Below are 16,837 nucleotides of genomic sequence, written 5' to 3'. Positions count from 1 at the left end.
CCTTAGTTGAGTTTTAAAGTTTGCAACGACCCCCCCCCCCCCCCCCCAAAAAAAAAAAAAAAAAAATTGCGATAAAAATCCATGGTTGTTAGCAAGTCCCGGTATTGGGGATAAGCGGCGAAGTGAGCAAAAGGCAGGTGACAGGGGCGTTCCAGGATTCCTGCTTTTAATCTCATGCAAACACTTGCTCTGTATTAAAATACCAGATTTGCTTTTTTCTTTTGATTTCGTTTTAAATACTTGATTATTAAAAAAAATAAATAAATAAATTATTTGGTTGGCGAAAGCAAGGTATTAGACATTCCCCTAGCACGTTTCTCTCGTCTTTCTGAAAGAAAGATCAAGCAACGAATCTTCTCCCTACTCAATGGTTGAAAGTACTATGATTAAATTAAAAATCATCGTGAAAACAAAAAAAAAACATATTTAAGCCAAGTGTGATATTTGTAGTATTTTCATTGTAAAAGGGCCGGTTTACGCTGTCAAAAATTCCCTTAGTGAAAGTTATAATGTGTTTAAATTTCAATTCACACAAGTCACAGGGATTGAAAATCTTCAAGGACGATTCCATTTCTTGGGTAGGTTATAAATAAGAATGCGTAATCAAAGTTTCGTGGAGTAGTTCGAAGTATACCTCGGCAAATCATACTTTGGCTGCTTTAAAGCTGACCCAACGAAAAGGGAAATCATCTCACTAGTCTTCAAACTTCCATATCGGCACAAGAAAAGTCCAGTCCAGTTTCCTGAACGTCGAGAGTGCCTGGGCGCTAGTGTTTTAAAACATGGCGACGATGGACAGTCCGATGGATACGCGTTTGAAGTTGGTTGAAGTCTTCGAAGTCTTTGCGGCCTTTGCGGCTTGATTCACTATTGACTAATTTGCTTTAGGTAAGGTAGGGAAACTATTCAACAGCAAGTTAAACGCTTACTTTAGTTACCTAACTTCATTTCGTAATTTGATTTCTACCCAGTTGCTGTAGAACAAAATTAACGAAAACTAGCATCGATAACATGGCGTTTAGTTTTTGTTGATACTGTTATTATTCTCTTTGATTTTTGGTTGGTTAAGTGGAAGATAATGAAAACCTGGTCTTATCGAATGATAAATTATTGAACTTTATCAAGCTTAACATTATTTTCCGATCGAGTATTTGATCCTCATCTTCCTGTTGTGTTTGCAAAAATCCCAGCTGAGGGCTTCAGTGGGTGACCAATCAAAATGCCCCCTAGCCTGCGTGGCCGGCGTTCAAAGGGGAAGGAGAAGGGGAGTTCGAGCGCGAAGCGCGAGGTGCGAGAAGAGAGCGCGAAGCGCGATCGGGGAAGGGGGGAAGGGGAACGCCTGCCCTGACGCTATTGTTTTTGTCGTTTTTTACGTCCAGATTCTGGACGCAAAAATCGTGATTGTTCTGATCAGTCAGATGTATGTCATTCAATCGATTAATTTGATGGCTGTGGTCTGTTCTCAACTTTCATTCAATGCAGAGGAATCCAATGGCGAATGTTATGAGCGATTTCTCTGCGAAGCGGTTGATTCTTTGAAAGAAATCGGCCGTTGTAGGATTTAGTATCAAACTACTAAATTTGCGAAAAAATTATAACAAGTTATAGCAGCCGGTAACCGCTACACGCTGTGAATTATAAAGTTGTATGGGTCACGGCCAGTTGCAATCCGACGCCATAAACTCCAACACCGGAAACGCTGCTTGATTGAAATAAATGTTCTCTCAGTCTCAGAACGGCAACTTTTGTAACAAATCCGCAGTTGAAGGGTGCAAGGGAGATATATCTGACCTCATCTACCATGAAAAGATTTTGTTTTTCCATATTTCTGACAAGAAGACAAGAAGAAAAGAATTAGATAGGCAATTCAAATGGTGAAGGGTTTTATTCCCCGCGAAAATCGGCACCAATCAGATTGGATAATTTTGACAGCCAGACGTAAAACAGAGGGCAAGCAGATGACAAGAACTTTAGAGGCGGTATGAAAAAAACAATAGCGTCAGGCCGGGCAGGCGTTCCCCTTCCCTCTTCTCCGATCGCGCTTCGCGCTCTCTCCTCGCACCTCGCGTTTGAACGCCGGCCACGCAGGCTAAATGCCCCCAAGACAAAATGCTACCAACAAAACGCCTCCTTAAAAGCACGCGGTACGCAGTGTTCTTGATGTTTCTCATAGCTTCCAAGCGCTTTTGTTTCAACTCATGGATTAAAGAACGAGGTATATAATTCATGTGAAGCGTGCTTGTTTCGGCGCATGGCGGGCATGTGTCGTAGCCAGCACATTACACGAGGGGGGGTACTCCGGCTTGTTAATGACAGGGATGATCGAAGGATTTTTTTGGGTTTGAAATTTTCGATTCCGGGATTTAGATAGGGGATTTTTTGGGGTATTAAAAACGAACTAAAGTGCCTTGGCGTATGATGAATAAACAAAACGAGCGTTCTTTGTGTTATGTTATTGCTCCCCCCCCCTGGCAATTTAGTGGTAATTTGACAAGGGATTTTTTGGGGGGTTATTTTTAGTCCAGTGATTTTTTGGGTAATGTCGTGTGTTGATGAAAATATGTTTTTAATTGAAAAAGTCAAACTAAAGCAACATTTAGATCTGTTCATGCAGTGCTGTCATCCAGCAGAGGTGAGCTAACATCTGGCAGGACTCATAACTGAATGTTTATTTTGCTTCCAGGTAGATAGGCCTATTAACTAGGGGGGGGGGGGGTGCTTATAACCAGAATTTTACAGTATAGGAAATAAGTTATTCAATAAGAAAACAACTTCCCTCAAAGAGAAACCTGGTTGTACACTTCTCATTCTTAAAACGTGCCATACCAAAGGTTTTAAAATAGAAGCAAACATGCATGTTCCTCATAAAATTCCCAGAGGCCAGTGTAATGTCGGGGGTGTTTGTTATGGGAGCGTTATGACCAGCATTCCTTCAGTGGGATTTGAGCATATGGCCCAAACATTACCGCAGAACAGTGCTCTACCAACTGGCATATAAAGAGGCCAGTAATAAAAGGAACAAGGTCGATAATAATGTTATTGTGGATATAAAAGTGATAGAATGGCAAACAAGGTGCTATGAAATTCCACTTTAATATTTATACAGAGATGCCAACCTAAATACAATGAAATCGGGGAGATCCTTTCTCTAGTTTTTCTCAAACCCCCAAAACAGTAAAATAATATTGCTCTGCAATTTATCTACAATTACTTGTCAAATATCTTAAGCTTCCCCCACCCCCCAAACCAATAAAATCTCAACAACAGTGGTGACAGTTTGTACAGTCGAAGCTCTCATAAGCGGACATCCTCGGGACGCGAAAAAAGTGTCCGCAACTACTGGAGCTGGCCGCTTACGAGAATGGTTCTTGTAAGCCGCCACTAGAGGTGTAGGGGATAGATGGCCGCTTACGGGAACTTGCCCAGCTAACATAATGGTAATATGCATGTTGGTGGTGTTTAGAAATGTAATCGGACGTGGATGACGACCAAACAAACACTAAAATATGGTACTGTAATTACAGAAAAATCATTATGACGAACGGTGATGTGAAGTTGATTGATTTTAAATACAAGATACAGAGGTTTTTTATATGATTTTCTTTGCGGTGTCCCCTTACGGGAGCTTAAAAATAAAGAAAAAGTCTAAGTCGTAATCTCGGAAAGTGTCCGCGGCCGCTTACGGGAATGTCCGCTTACGAGAATGTAAAAATACAGAGTTTGTATGGGAGTAAAAACGGGGTTTCTAACAAGGTGGCCGTAAGTAGAGCTGTCCGCTTACGAGAGTGTCCGTTAAGAGAGCTTCGACTGTATTTGGTAAATACCTTATTAATTGTGTACAAAAAACAATTCATGCAAATGATTACTGGCAATACACATCAAGTTTTAAAGCATACATACTTTATTCGTCCCAAATGGGCTTTTCAGAATAAAGAGATAAATAAGTAACTTAAAAATTAATCAAATATCAAAATTATGTAATTAAAGTTTATAAAGAAAAACAAAAGCAAAGGTAAAACAATTAGTCTCTGCATATTTGAAGTTATCACCCATACCAATTTGCTCTGTATGCAAGTGTAATATAAAACCAATTAGCATCTTCACCCATAACATTGAGTGAAGTTAGCCATTGATAACAGGTGTTGTAAGTTAATACAGTCCTTAATGACAGCTCTGAGTCATAACATAACAAAATATACAGCACAGACATTACTTATGCTACTTTAATACTCTACTTACAAAACCAATGGTATGGTTTTCGGCAAACATTGGCTAATTGAGTAAAGGAAAATAGTTGCTTACAAGATACACTTATGGCAGCACTGCACAACTGCTACAATGGATCATGAAGTAATCTTTTAACATACTATCACTTTACAAAAAATATTCACAATAATGCTAAACGTTCATAAATAGAAAGTACACATACACACTCAATGTAATAGATAAACATATATTCACCACCTAGTAGCATCAAAAAAATGAGCTTCTCAACCAATCAGAATTTCCCATTCTTGAATTCACCTTTGGAAATTGTACTAACAGTTTATATATGGCACTTAAATTATATCATTGCATCTTCAGCATAGGCTTGAATACAAATTTGCAAAAATGTTGTTATGATATTGCTCCATTTGTCTATGGGAATTAAATAGAAGAGAGTCACACCTGTATTGCAGTAGAACAGAACAAGCTTTTTTGTGCCACTGAGCAAATGACAAAGCAAAAAACTATATCCTTGGATATCCTTGCTGAAGGACAAATTGGTCAAAGTGGTCAAACCAAGTACCAAAAAAAAATATGAAAATGTTAGTACATTGTTACATTCACAGCCAAATTGTCTTAATCTTCTACTTGTTAATTTTCACCATCACCAGTTTGCAGAAATTCAAACTCTACCACAACCCTAGGGAGGGAACTTTCCTGTAAAAGAGGAAAATATGCTTATCAAAAACTTTAAACTAAGCCCCCAAATGAGACCAGTCTGGCTGGGTGTTCTGACTAATTTTAAGCTTTTTTGATATCTAAAAGTAAAAAGTCAAACCAAATCCACCTCCCTGCACTAGATGGATTTGTGTTTGGTGGTCCCAAATTCAAATTATCCGTGCTTTGTTATAACTAGTGTATGTTTGATTTATAATACTGATTTGTTTATCTATTTACAGTGTCCCAAATTAGCACAGCCATGCTAAATACATTGACACTTAAATAAATGTTATAATTTTTTTTATACAAATGTTGATTAACTGTTTTTGTTGTTTCTCTCAAAAGGTCTTGCAAAGTTGGATTTCTCAGAAATCTGATCTATGAACGTGTTTTATATCTGGAAGAGCTCCACGAGGAAAACGTAATTTAAAAGAAAGGAAAGATAGTTTGGAAATCAAATACTTATGGCAAGTGGTGGAGGTGGAGAACGATCTGAGAAGAAACCTTTTAAATGTAACCAATGTGACAAATATTTAAGTTCTAAAGGTAGTCTCCACAAACACACAAGAATGCATACCAGAGAGAAGCCTTATACATGCGACCAATGCGATAAGTCATTTGCTGAACTAGGAGTTCTCAAAAGACACAACGTAATACATACTGGAGAGAGGCCTTTTGCATGCAACCAGTGTGACAAGAGGTTTAGTCTGTCGTGGGATCTCCAGAGTCACAAAAGAACACATACGGGTGAGAAGCCTTACACATGCAACCAGTGTGACAAGCGTTTTCGTTATTCAAGGGATCTTCCGAGACATAGACGAACACATACAGGAGAGAAGCCTTTCAGATGTAACCAGTGTAACATGCGTTTTTGCCAAAAAGCTCATCTTCAAAGACATGAAATGACGCACACAGGAGAGAAGCCTTTTAAATGTAACCAGTGTAACAAGTGTTTTACTCGCAGAGATCATCTTCGACGGCACAGTGCAACACATTAAGAAGAACTGGTGGGGTAGAACGAGGGCAACATTATATGCGGTATTAAGCTTAGATTCGTATCTGAATAGTGGCTGCGTGTGAAGTCACCCAATGTAAAAATAACGTAAAATCTACCATCGTTAATCGATTGTCTTGGATTTCACGCCTTTTCCACGTCACCAGAAAATCATCATTATTGACTCCGCGTGTAACAACATACTTAAAATATTTTTTTTAGAACGGCGAAGCGAGCCTGTCAAAACTCAATGACATAGATACATCATTTTTCGTATTTATCTAGTGTTTCAAGATAAAAAAGAACTTCTTACTTTCCGTGATGCACAAATACTATATGCAGAAAAACACATTGTACGTGTGCCAGTATTCAAAAAGTCGCAGTACGTGTGGCCGGTTTTTTGTTCGTATCAGGTAATGCAGAAACGAAATGCAAGTCAAAACGGAAAGTGGTTAGGCCTTTGTATTCCTTCCCAGTTTTATATGAGAACTGTGTCATGTTGAACTGTCGTGCCATTAATTGTAAACTAGAAATCCAAGAAAACATTGTTCACAATTTTAGCGGTACGAAGATTCCACTACATAGTTTATTGTTGAGAGGTCAATTATTTCAGTTTCGTTCAGAAAAGGTTCGCGTTTAGTTTTCAAGATTATTCAAACTGATTGCATTCCATCCCTGGCATCCCTCGGAATGATGAGATGATTGTTTACGCAGGACATGAATTTCGTTCACACGGGCAAGGGCCTGTTTATATGGAGGATATATTTGTCCCTGGTTAGAGGGTAACCCTCTCCCCCTCGCCCCACCTTTTGCTTAGCGTTTATATGAGGAAAGTTGTCCCTGTCAACCGAGCCAAAATATGGCCCTGTCGGATCCACGCATACTCTGTATGACCCTGGTAGTTAAGTTAAAAAGAGGCAAAGTGTTTGCATGGGAATAAGTTGGCACGCCCCCGAGGGTCACCCTGCCTTTAAAGCGAGTGACCCTCCACCCACTGTCACCCTGTCCTCCCAAGCCAACTCAAATGCAAATTCTCATATAAACAGTTCACAGCTGTTTTTAAGAAAAATGAGTGAAAAGCCATCTTGTGCAAGGTGGATCATTGGTAACCCTTTTGCCAGGGACATTTTTTTTTCTTTTTTTTTCCTAACTTAGAAAAATACGGCCCGGTAACCTAATGACTCTGCGCTGTGCTTTTAACAGTAATCACTTACAAGTAAACTACAGTAATCAGAATAAAGAATGCTGCTTAGTACATTCACAATACGCCACTGAAGCTACAAGTTGCAGGGGTGTTCGACAGATCTTTTAACACTGTAGCAGAAGAATCGTATTTTAAAGTTAGTAACGACCGCCCCCCCCCCCCCCCCCAAGAAACAGAAAGTAGCGATAAAATGAAGAAGAATGCTTAGCCGCTCTTAAAACGTTTGAGAAAAACAAAACCCTAGGTTCAGATGGACTGACTACAGAATTTTACTTATGCTTCTGGGAATCCGTGGTAACTCCTTTAATAGACTGTTTAAATGAAGCCTATCATAGAGGTGAAATGTCGATCTCGCAAAGGAGAGGTGTGATTTCTCTGTTGCCTAAAAAGAATAAAGACACCCTCCTTCTCAAAAATTGGCGGCCAATCACGTTGTTGAATATTGACTACAAAATGGCAACGAAATGTATTGCAAAACGATTAGATAAAGTCTTACCAACGTTGATAAATAATGATCAAACAGGGTACGTGGGGCTGCAGACTTTCAAACCACGATCGCACGACGAATTGACGTACCCGCCGAGGGTATTTTGATTTATTTTTTTGTGGAATCTTTGATCATGATCTGGTGGCATTCCCAATTCTCGACACCATAAGTCTTTTCTATTAGCCGGCAGGGCGTTGCACAAGAAACAAAGGCACTGGAGACACAGGATTTCCAGTCCTAGCTTCTAGGTCGTGATGTTTCTATGTACTGTGTGAGGTGGTTTTTGACTTCCGTTAAAGCATTTCTTTGTTTCAAAAGTTAATAAACAAACCTAATTAATTAAAAAATCCTATATTCACAGAGCCGTTCGTTTCTCGTCCAAAGGCCCCGCCGGCTAAGAGAAATGAAAAGGGCTATGGGGACTAGAATCCCGTTTGAAGTTTTTCTGTTTCATGTTGCACCTAATTATGAACGAATAGAAAAGAAAACACGTTCCATATTTAAGTTTCGTTTTGACATTCGTTTTTCGCTAAAACATATACAAGTGTACAAAAAGGCTCAGCATTTGCCTTAAAAATCGTTACAATTTTTAAATAAAGTCTGACAAAACAGTTCTGTGATTTTACATCGTTTATATATTAAGCTTTTTGAAACTTATTTTCATCCCTTCGGACAGGTCAAATGCAACTGTAATGCAACATGGAAGAGAATCGACCTAACATCGGCCTGAAATTGAGCCTAACGCTTAGGCCGGTTTCCCTGATTATGGAGTGTTGAAGTGTCGTGATACTCCCAACGTCCTTCAAGAAGACAAACGATAACCTTGTTCACGAGCTCATCTTTTTTCCAATAAATCGATCGAGATTTGTATTCATTACATAAGCAAAGTCTTTGTTTATTAACAAAATTTTAACAAGATTTCAATTCCTTTTGTATTAATATATAAGATTTACGATTTCTTGATTTCTCACGGTTTGCTGTCTTCTGCTCTTTCAAAATGTTTGGTTAGCTTTAAGTGTCTTATACCTTTGATTGAAAGCGTCGTAAAAATCAAATGTGAGATCGATCTGAAGGGAGAGTATATTAGTGAACTGTGTTTAAAATGCACAGGTTAAATTCCTCCGTTAGGATGATTTGAAAAGCGTTAAAGAAATTGGAGAAAGAAACAAAAGGATCGAAGCAGGCACTTCCCCTTTAATTTCTTGGACTGATTACTATTTTTGTTTGGTTCCGCCATGTGAAAACTTAACTATTTTGCTATCTTACACGTATTCGATATTGTAATCCAGAAAAAAAATGACGAATTTAAAATATTGAAGTTTTGTGGTTTTCCATTCCGCCGAACAGGTAAAACAAGCTAGTCTTCGGAGAGTGACTCTTTGATTCCTGGTTATTGGTTAGAAAGAGCCATGATTATTTTTAGTTCTTAAGTATTCAATATTTTAATTGGAACAAACGATAAGCTCAAGTGTTTTCTCTTAATAAAACAGTAATAAAAGAAAAGGATAACCAAACTTACGATTACTTACTGATTTTCATCTCCAGTAAGTTTACAAGGACAGCTTAAGCTTAAGCTTTAAGGCCAATTGTCCTGTTTATGAACCGGTCGAAGTGTTACAGTATCATTTTGGATGCAACGTTCTTTCAAAACTTAAAGACAAAAGATAACCAGGCTCCCCGCTTTTTTCCGACTGAAAATTGCATGCATTGCACCAGGGAAGTCGTATAGTTAAACAGAATCTCCTTATATATTTACATACAGTGTATGTGCACATGCATCAGGTGGCCAATTTATTTCAAACGCCTTGTTTTCTGTTAATGCATTAACTTGGTAGTCAAAAAGGTGTCAAATACGGGGCTTGCTGAAAAAATATCATTCCTGCTTCGTTAACCTATAAGCGAATTGTGTTTAAAATGTACGTGTTAAACGCATTCATTGCTTGATTTGTGACAAGAAGAAAGCTATGGGAGTAGGAGGCTAACACACGAACTTTGTTTAGTTCTGACTGCTTACTGTTTTCGTTCGTTCCTGCAATGTGTAAACATCTGAAAATTTGGGTTTCTTTTTAAGATAACTGAGAAAAGACCATTTTGTTCCTCGATTGAGTTTTCAATATCTTGCCTTCTGTTTATAAACCGTTCAAGTCGGCTTACTGCGTTATGCTAGACCCTGTATATAGACGTTAACAAAAGACTGACAGAACCATTCCAGTTTTCGATAGAAAATTATACGCCATACACAAAGAAAGTTTTACTTATGCAGAATTTCTTGTGTATTTGCATGTGTGGAAAAAGATTTCCTGTTTGCTGGTTTTTGCTCTTTTAAACGTTTAGTTGGCTTTTAGTGTTTTACAACGTCGTGAAATAAGTGGAGAATTGTAGAGGTAAAAGCGAAAATGCATTATTCCGTAAACACAATAAAGGTAGCTTTTAGCTAATTAATCGGGCGTGGCCGATTTATAGTTTACCCTTTGGTCGTCCTAGAGCGTAGTCTCCTGGCGCGGCCAAAAAGACGGGGATAGCTTGGGGTTGCTACAAAACCGCTACGGGTGACGCATACCGCAATGGTTTTCATTTTAGTTTTGACAGGAAATCGTTGCAGGCACACTTGGTCGACTTTTGGGTTAATGTGTAATCAGGTTGTGTTTATTTGCTTCGGCGGAAGGACAGAGAAAAAAGCTTACGGGGCAAAGTACAGTATGGGGCCCAGTTCTCGGCCACTTTTGACGTAAACTTGTATTTCTTACCTCAGAAGAACCGCGGGAACTTGAAATTTCTCCCAGAGCTAGCTACATTATTCAGCTTTTTGGTGTAAAGCTATCGACCGATCAAAAATTAATTTGCCCGAGCAATAATAAAAATAAAAGCTCCATTTGTGGGCCCAGTTCTCGGCCACTAAAAAGCTTGTGCGTAATTATCTGTAAAAAAAAATGCTCAATTAATTTTCACAGTCATAAAATCACTCTGTAAACCTATTTATGTTATATCGATCCCAAATTATTTTTATGAGGCTTTGTTTTACTTTAGAAAAGAAGGATTTTAACGCGCCTAGTTGCCTATGTGCAGGTTCTGGCAAAACCGCATTGTGTGACCCGTGCATTTAGATGGTTTATTTTGCAGTGAAAAGGTCTTGAAAGATTTAGGTGTTGTAGAAATAATAGACAAGACAAGAGTCAGCTCAAAACTTAGAGATAAGATTGAACTTTATTTTTAAAACATTTATTTCTTTCATTCTGGCAGCAGCAGATGAAATTATATTAAAAACCAAGCGCTAAGCTGTGATAGCGAGCAGGGTGGCCGAGAACTGGCAAATACGCAAACGTCGCAAGAAAAAATTTCGAAGTAAATTAAGACCAAAAATACAACGGTTCAACGAAAAGTTAACTAAAGCAGAAAGCTGAATTATTCTACGTTTCACATGCCAAAAATTAGCTCGTATGGTGGGGGCTTTTGGATAAAATACGAATTTAACTACATCCATGGGCAAAGTAAAGTATGGGGCCCAGTTCTCGGCCACTTTTGACGTAAACTTGTATTTCTTACCTCAGAAGAACCGCAGGAACTTGAAATTTCTCCCAGAGCTAGCTACATTATTCAGCTTTTTGGTGTAAAGCTATCGACCGGTCGAAAATTAATTTGCCCGAGCAATAATAAAAATAAAAGCTCCATTTGTGGGCCCAGTTCTCGGCCACCTTGGCCCAGTTCTCGGCCACTAAAAAGCTTGTGCGTAATTATCTGTAAAAAAAAATGCTCAATTAATTTTCACAGTCATAAAATCACTCTGTAAACCTATTTATGTTATATCGATCCCAAATTATTTTTATGAGGCTTTGTTTTACTTTAGAAAAGAAGGATTTTAACGCGCCTAGTTGCCTATGTGCAGGTTCTGGCAAAACCGCATTGTGTGACCCGTGCATTTAGATGGTTTATTTTGCAGTGAAAAGGTCTTGAAAGATTTAGGTGTTGTAGAAATAATAGACAAGACAAGAGTCAGCTCAAAACTTAGAGATAAGATTGAACTTTAGTTTTAAAACATTTATTTCTTTCATTCTGGCAGCAGCAGATGAAATTATATTAAAAACCAAGCGCTAAGCTGTGATAGCGAGCAGGGTGGCCGAGAACTGGCAAATACGCAAACGTCGCAAGAAAAAATTTCGAAGTAAATTAAGACCAAAAAATACAACGGTTCAACGAAAAGTTAACTAAAGCAGAAAGCTGAATTATTCTACGTTTTACACGCCAAAAATTAGCTCGTATGGTGGGGGCTTTTGGATAAAATATACGAATTTAACTACATCCATGAATTTTACGGAGCCGTAAACAAACAAATTTTTCGGGAATGCAAATTCACCTACCTCCGCGTAAACTCGACGTGTGAGCTTTCTATATCGAATTGAACGATCAAACTCAAGATACTTAAAGCACATGAATCAGTCTATCGTTTGAAGGAAATACCTTTTTCTTTTAATTCAACTGGAGTGTGAAAAAACGCGTTAAACACAAAGTGGCCGAGAACTGGACCCGGCCGAGAACTGGGCCCCATACTGTACTGATATTCACCATCGTGAAATTGCACTTACTTTGACAAGTTAAAGTTATTTTTGTAAATGAAAAAGGTAACGTCATTGATGTCACGCAGTGTTTTATTTAGCAAACTAGATGGTTTACTGGTTTCTGACTATGAATGGGGGTGTGATCTTGCGGTATATTTTTTGAGCCTGACTCCGCCGTAAAACTTTTTTTTTATTTAGCAAGAGCTGTGTCGATTTTTATTTCTGAACAATTGGTCGTCAAGTCGTTTGTCACAAAGAGTAGAATGTTTGTACAGCATGTTTTGGAATTATTTTAGATTTGGTTAGTAAGACGCTTCTGAAGACCTGAGCAAAACATTGGGAATGTACAGTATTAATAGGAACTTGAATGGAATTTTTCACAAGTTGGATTAAGGTATCAACTGAAAAGAATGGACTTCAAAATGAGAACTTGGATTTTGTTGTAATTAAATTTTATCGCGGATTGGATGCATAATATCACGGCTTTGAAAGTCTTCAAATAATTAGAAAGGTTCCTTTCTTCCTTTTGATCTTATTGTTATTTTCATGTATTGATTATTCGAAAGTGGTTTTCGTTAATACGAAAAAAAAAAACGGGTTTTCACTGAATTGCTTGAAGTATTTTTAGACGTGATAATATTGGCTTAATCAAATTACATTGTGCACGAAATATTTGTTATTCTTTTGTCTTGAAACTTGAGGAAATTGAAATTTTTGTTTGACAGTAGAGGCATTTTATAGAACTGAATAAAAAATAATAAAGGTTATTTCATAGATTTATTTTGCCTGATTTTGAAGGGTTTCAGGAGTTTTAAAGAGTGCTGGTAAACGGCTGTATGTTGTTTGTGATTACGGATCTTATTTAGTTTCGAACGCTCTAATTTTTGAAAGGTTAAAACAGGTTAAAACCGGGCGGTTTCATGAGTTTTTTGGGTAGAAAGGTACGGTGGTGGTCCAAAAAAAATGTTTAGAAAGGAATGACTGTAGTAGCACGTAAGTCGGAGGTTTGCGTGATTCACGGGGTATAGTATGCGTGAGCTGGATTTCCGGCGTCATAACGGCATGTTTTGTTTACTGAAAGATACACTCGACGTTTAGTTAGCTTAGTCGGCTTGGGAAACTATTTTAAAAATGAATGTTGTAATAGTTAATTAATAGTAATCTAGAATTAACCCACTCTCGATTGGAGTCTGTTCTGGATTCGCGCTACCTTTTCGCCGCGAAGGAATTTTGTAAAATTTCGCTAGTGGAAAGAGGTACTGTAACAACAGTATCAATAACTCAAAAGGAGGAACTTCTTTGTAGCTCTGAATTAAGACGTATGATAAAATTTTAGAATAAGAAACTTTCGATATATGGTTTTCATATTGTTTTTGTCAATTTCCTTTTGTGGCAGATTTTTTGAGAATCAGCTTTTCTTTCGTGTGATGACAGACACAGGACAGAACGAGAGGTGGATGAGAAAGATGCCGAAGATGAATAGGCACCGAAAAACGACAAGAACCGTCAAGGACTTATCTTTAGAGGGCGGGGAGTTTTGGCATACTGTATTTCGAGGACTGGACTGGACTGGACTAGTAAAACGCGGACTAGTAAAACGAGGACTTGTAAAACGCGGACTAGTATAACGCGGACTAGTAAAACGCGGACTTGTAAAACGCGGACTAGTAAAACGCGGACTTGTAAAACGCGGACTTGTAAGAGGCGGACTAGTAAAACGCGGACTAGTAAAACGCGGACTTGTAAAACGCGGACTAGTAAAACGCGGACTTGTAAAACGCGGACGTGTAAAACGAGGGCTTGTTAAGCACGGACTTGTAGAACGTGGACTTGTAAAACAAGCGCTTGTAAATCGGATAAAACTAAACGGTTTAGCGAGCGAAACAATTTGTGTTTGAAGCTTTTGTGTGTTTCTTGGACGGCATATTTCTAGCTTTTTTGAGCACTCTATGGTCTGTTTTAGCGTGGAGATGTTTTTGCAGTATAGCACATGTTCGTTCTGCAAACCCCTACTAAAACAACGGGATTGATGCTATGAGTTGTGTGCATATGTTTCTCTCTTTCCACTACTTGACGTCTGTTGAATGCAGTCGTTTGTATTGCTCGCACGAGGTAGAACGGGGCCCGTCCAGAAATCAACAGTCAATGGTAAATAAAGGTGACGGGCCTACACGACTCCTACGTTCGTGACATTAGAATATTTGCCGTTAAATGTTTAAATTCGGTCTTTCGACCTTATTTGCCTCTGACTTCTTTCTGAGGGTACTGTTTTAATTTGGGGGCAGTATGTGGTAAATAAAGGTGACGGGCCTACACGACTCCTACGTTCGTGACATTAGAACATTTGCCGTTATATGTTCAAATTCGGTCTTTCGACCTTATTTGCTTCTGACTTCTTTCTGAGGTTACTATTTTTTGAGACATTATGTATTGAAGTGAGCCGTAAGATGATTGTGGCCAAGGAAGTGTCTAGAGGCGTTTTACACGTCCGCGTTTTACTAGTCCGCGTTTTACTAGTCCAGTCCAGTCCAGTCCAGTCCACGAAATACAGTATGCCGGGGAGTTTTAGTATAAACAGAAACGTCTGCAAGTCCCAAAACACGAAGTCTTTCTATGCAGGCTGAATTCTTTTTTGGTTAAACCGGCGGTCATGTAGGTCTACAGAGATGCATATGAAAATTCGTAGCTGAGCAGCAATTAGTGAGAGGTATTTCAGGGATCTCTCGGAATTTTTGGCGCGTGGGATCAGCGATTAGAATCTGAGACGCCCATGGTGGGGGATGGAGGTAGGGGATGAATTGGGCCTAAAAAGAGTCACGTTTGATAACAATTAAGAGGTGGGGGGCGGGAGATAGAGACGAGGTCTGGGACCGAATAGTCATGTTCCGACAACTTGTGCCCAGAACAGGTGGTTTATTTTGCGGGCGCGTGAAGCGCGATACAGCGAGCGTGAAGTGCGAGGGCAAGCGTGAAGCGCGGAAAACTTGCAATGCGATCAAGTTACGATTTCATAAAGCCTTCATCAATTGCTATTACAGTAATGGTATGAAACAAATGTTCAATCATTCATCAACAAGTTGTGATCATTTTCTTGACAATAGTAGTTCCCCGGTAAACAGTTGTAGTACTGTCCCATCAAAGTGCAATGGCTGGAAAATACCGAAAAGCACACGACCTTCAGGTGAAACCGCACCTTACAGTATTACCAATACACTGCACTTTGCTAAGTCTTAAAACTTTACATTTTCTAGTCGTCTACTTCAATCGTTTATTTGTATTGTGTGAAATACATTTATAAATTGAAACCATCATGTCATTAAGTAATAATGCAATCTCGACAACGTTCTAGATATTATATTATGCACACTAATACAGCTCATGCAAGCCCTGTGACTTACACAAACACAGTCGGACTGAGTGCTACTTAAGTAACTGCTTCGTGGTTTCTGCTGTACTGAACCCTGCCTTTCAAGGCAAAGCGCCCGATTTTAAGCTTCTCAAGCTTCTCAATGTTCTTGTTGTGTTTAAAGTGCACAGGTTAAACCCTCCATTGTTTGATTCGTAACATAAAGAGCGTTGAAGATATGGGAGTAGGAAGTAAAGAGTTCGAATCAGGTACTAGGCTAGACCAATGTTGAACCGTTTACTGCGTTCGTTTCTTTGAATTTGTTTTCTTTTTCAATGATCTTATCTAAAAAAACGAAGCCATCCCATCGGTGAGGTGAAAAGATGTTAAGCCACTGACTCTTTTGATATGTTTGGTTATGTGCGTTAAAAAAGCCATTATGTTTCATTACGTATTTATTATTGTTTTGGACTAAACAAGTGTCGCGTGTCTTCTAGCGAAGACAAAAGACAATCAAACTAAATAATATGCCATGCCTCGGTGGAGACTCAGGGTACTGTTTCGTGTATTACAAAATCGACTTCCGTCCTACTTCAAAATAAATTTTTCTCTACGAAAATTTCAAAGCTATTGCTTAAGCGTAAGTCTTGTTTCCTTTTTATGAAACAGTCAAGCGTTAAGTCTCATGTTGCACCCAACGATCCTTCACTAAGACAAAAGACAAGCAGGTCACGCGATTATTTTGTTCTTCGATTGAGATTTAAATGCATTACACGAACCTTGTAATCCTCTTGCTTAGAGGTAGTTCGTAATCGTTTTAAAATTTTTTTTTGGCATTCTATCGCAGCAACACCAATAATTCTGAGAAAAAACTTTCTGTACCAATTTGTAGTATAGATTCTATCAAAGAACAAGGGGAGGTCACTTTGACATCAAAATTAGCTGATATGGTGACGTTATGATCAAAAGCGGTAAGAATACGCTATTTGTTTACAAAGGTAGAAAAACACCAAGGAGGAAACAATAAACTGAGAACATACAAGGACAACCACAAATGAGAAAGATAAAGCCTGTTGGTATTAAGAAAAAGACACGTACGTTAGGCTACATTTTACAAAACGTTTTATCCCTGACAAACCTTATTTGAATTTGCTGTTGCTGCCCTAAATTGGCGTGAAATATGTAAAGAACTGTAGCAGTAAAAGCATAACTGCTTTGTTCCATTAACACAATAGAGGCAACCATTAGCGCTTCTTTGCTTGGATAATTTTGACATCGTGCAAGTTCTTTGTTTTCCTTTCTCGCAGCAGAAATCTCAAGAAATGTT

General features: G+C 38.6%; 1 protein-coding gene across 1 annotated transcript; it reads left to right on the top strand.

Annotated features, from left to right (window-relative positions):
* The first annotated feature begins 801 nt into the window (after positions 1–801).
* LOC144657530 (uncharacterized) lies at positions 802–7,245 on the top strand. Its single transcript, XM_078517894.1, has 2 exons — positions 802–888; positions 5,272–7,245. The coding sequence occupies exon 2, from the start codon at positions 5,391–5,393 to the stop codon at positions 5,922–5,924; it is 534 nt and encodes a 177-aa protein (XP_078374020.1). The 5' UTR covers positions 802–888; positions 5,272–5,390; the 3' UTR covers positions 5,925–7,245.
* The last annotated feature ends 9,592 nt before the right edge of the window (positions 7,246–16,837 follow it).

This window comes from Oculina patagonica, chromosome 6 (genome assembly GCF_052425735.1).
Source record: "Oculina patagonica isolate OP01 chromosome 6, crgOcupat, whole genome shotgun sequence".
Classification (NCBI taxonomy): domain Eukaryota; kingdom Metazoa; phylum Cnidaria; class Anthozoa; order Scleractinia; family Oculinidae; genus Oculina; species Oculina patagonica.
This window is presented reverse-complemented; position numbering and strand designations above follow the sequence as displayed.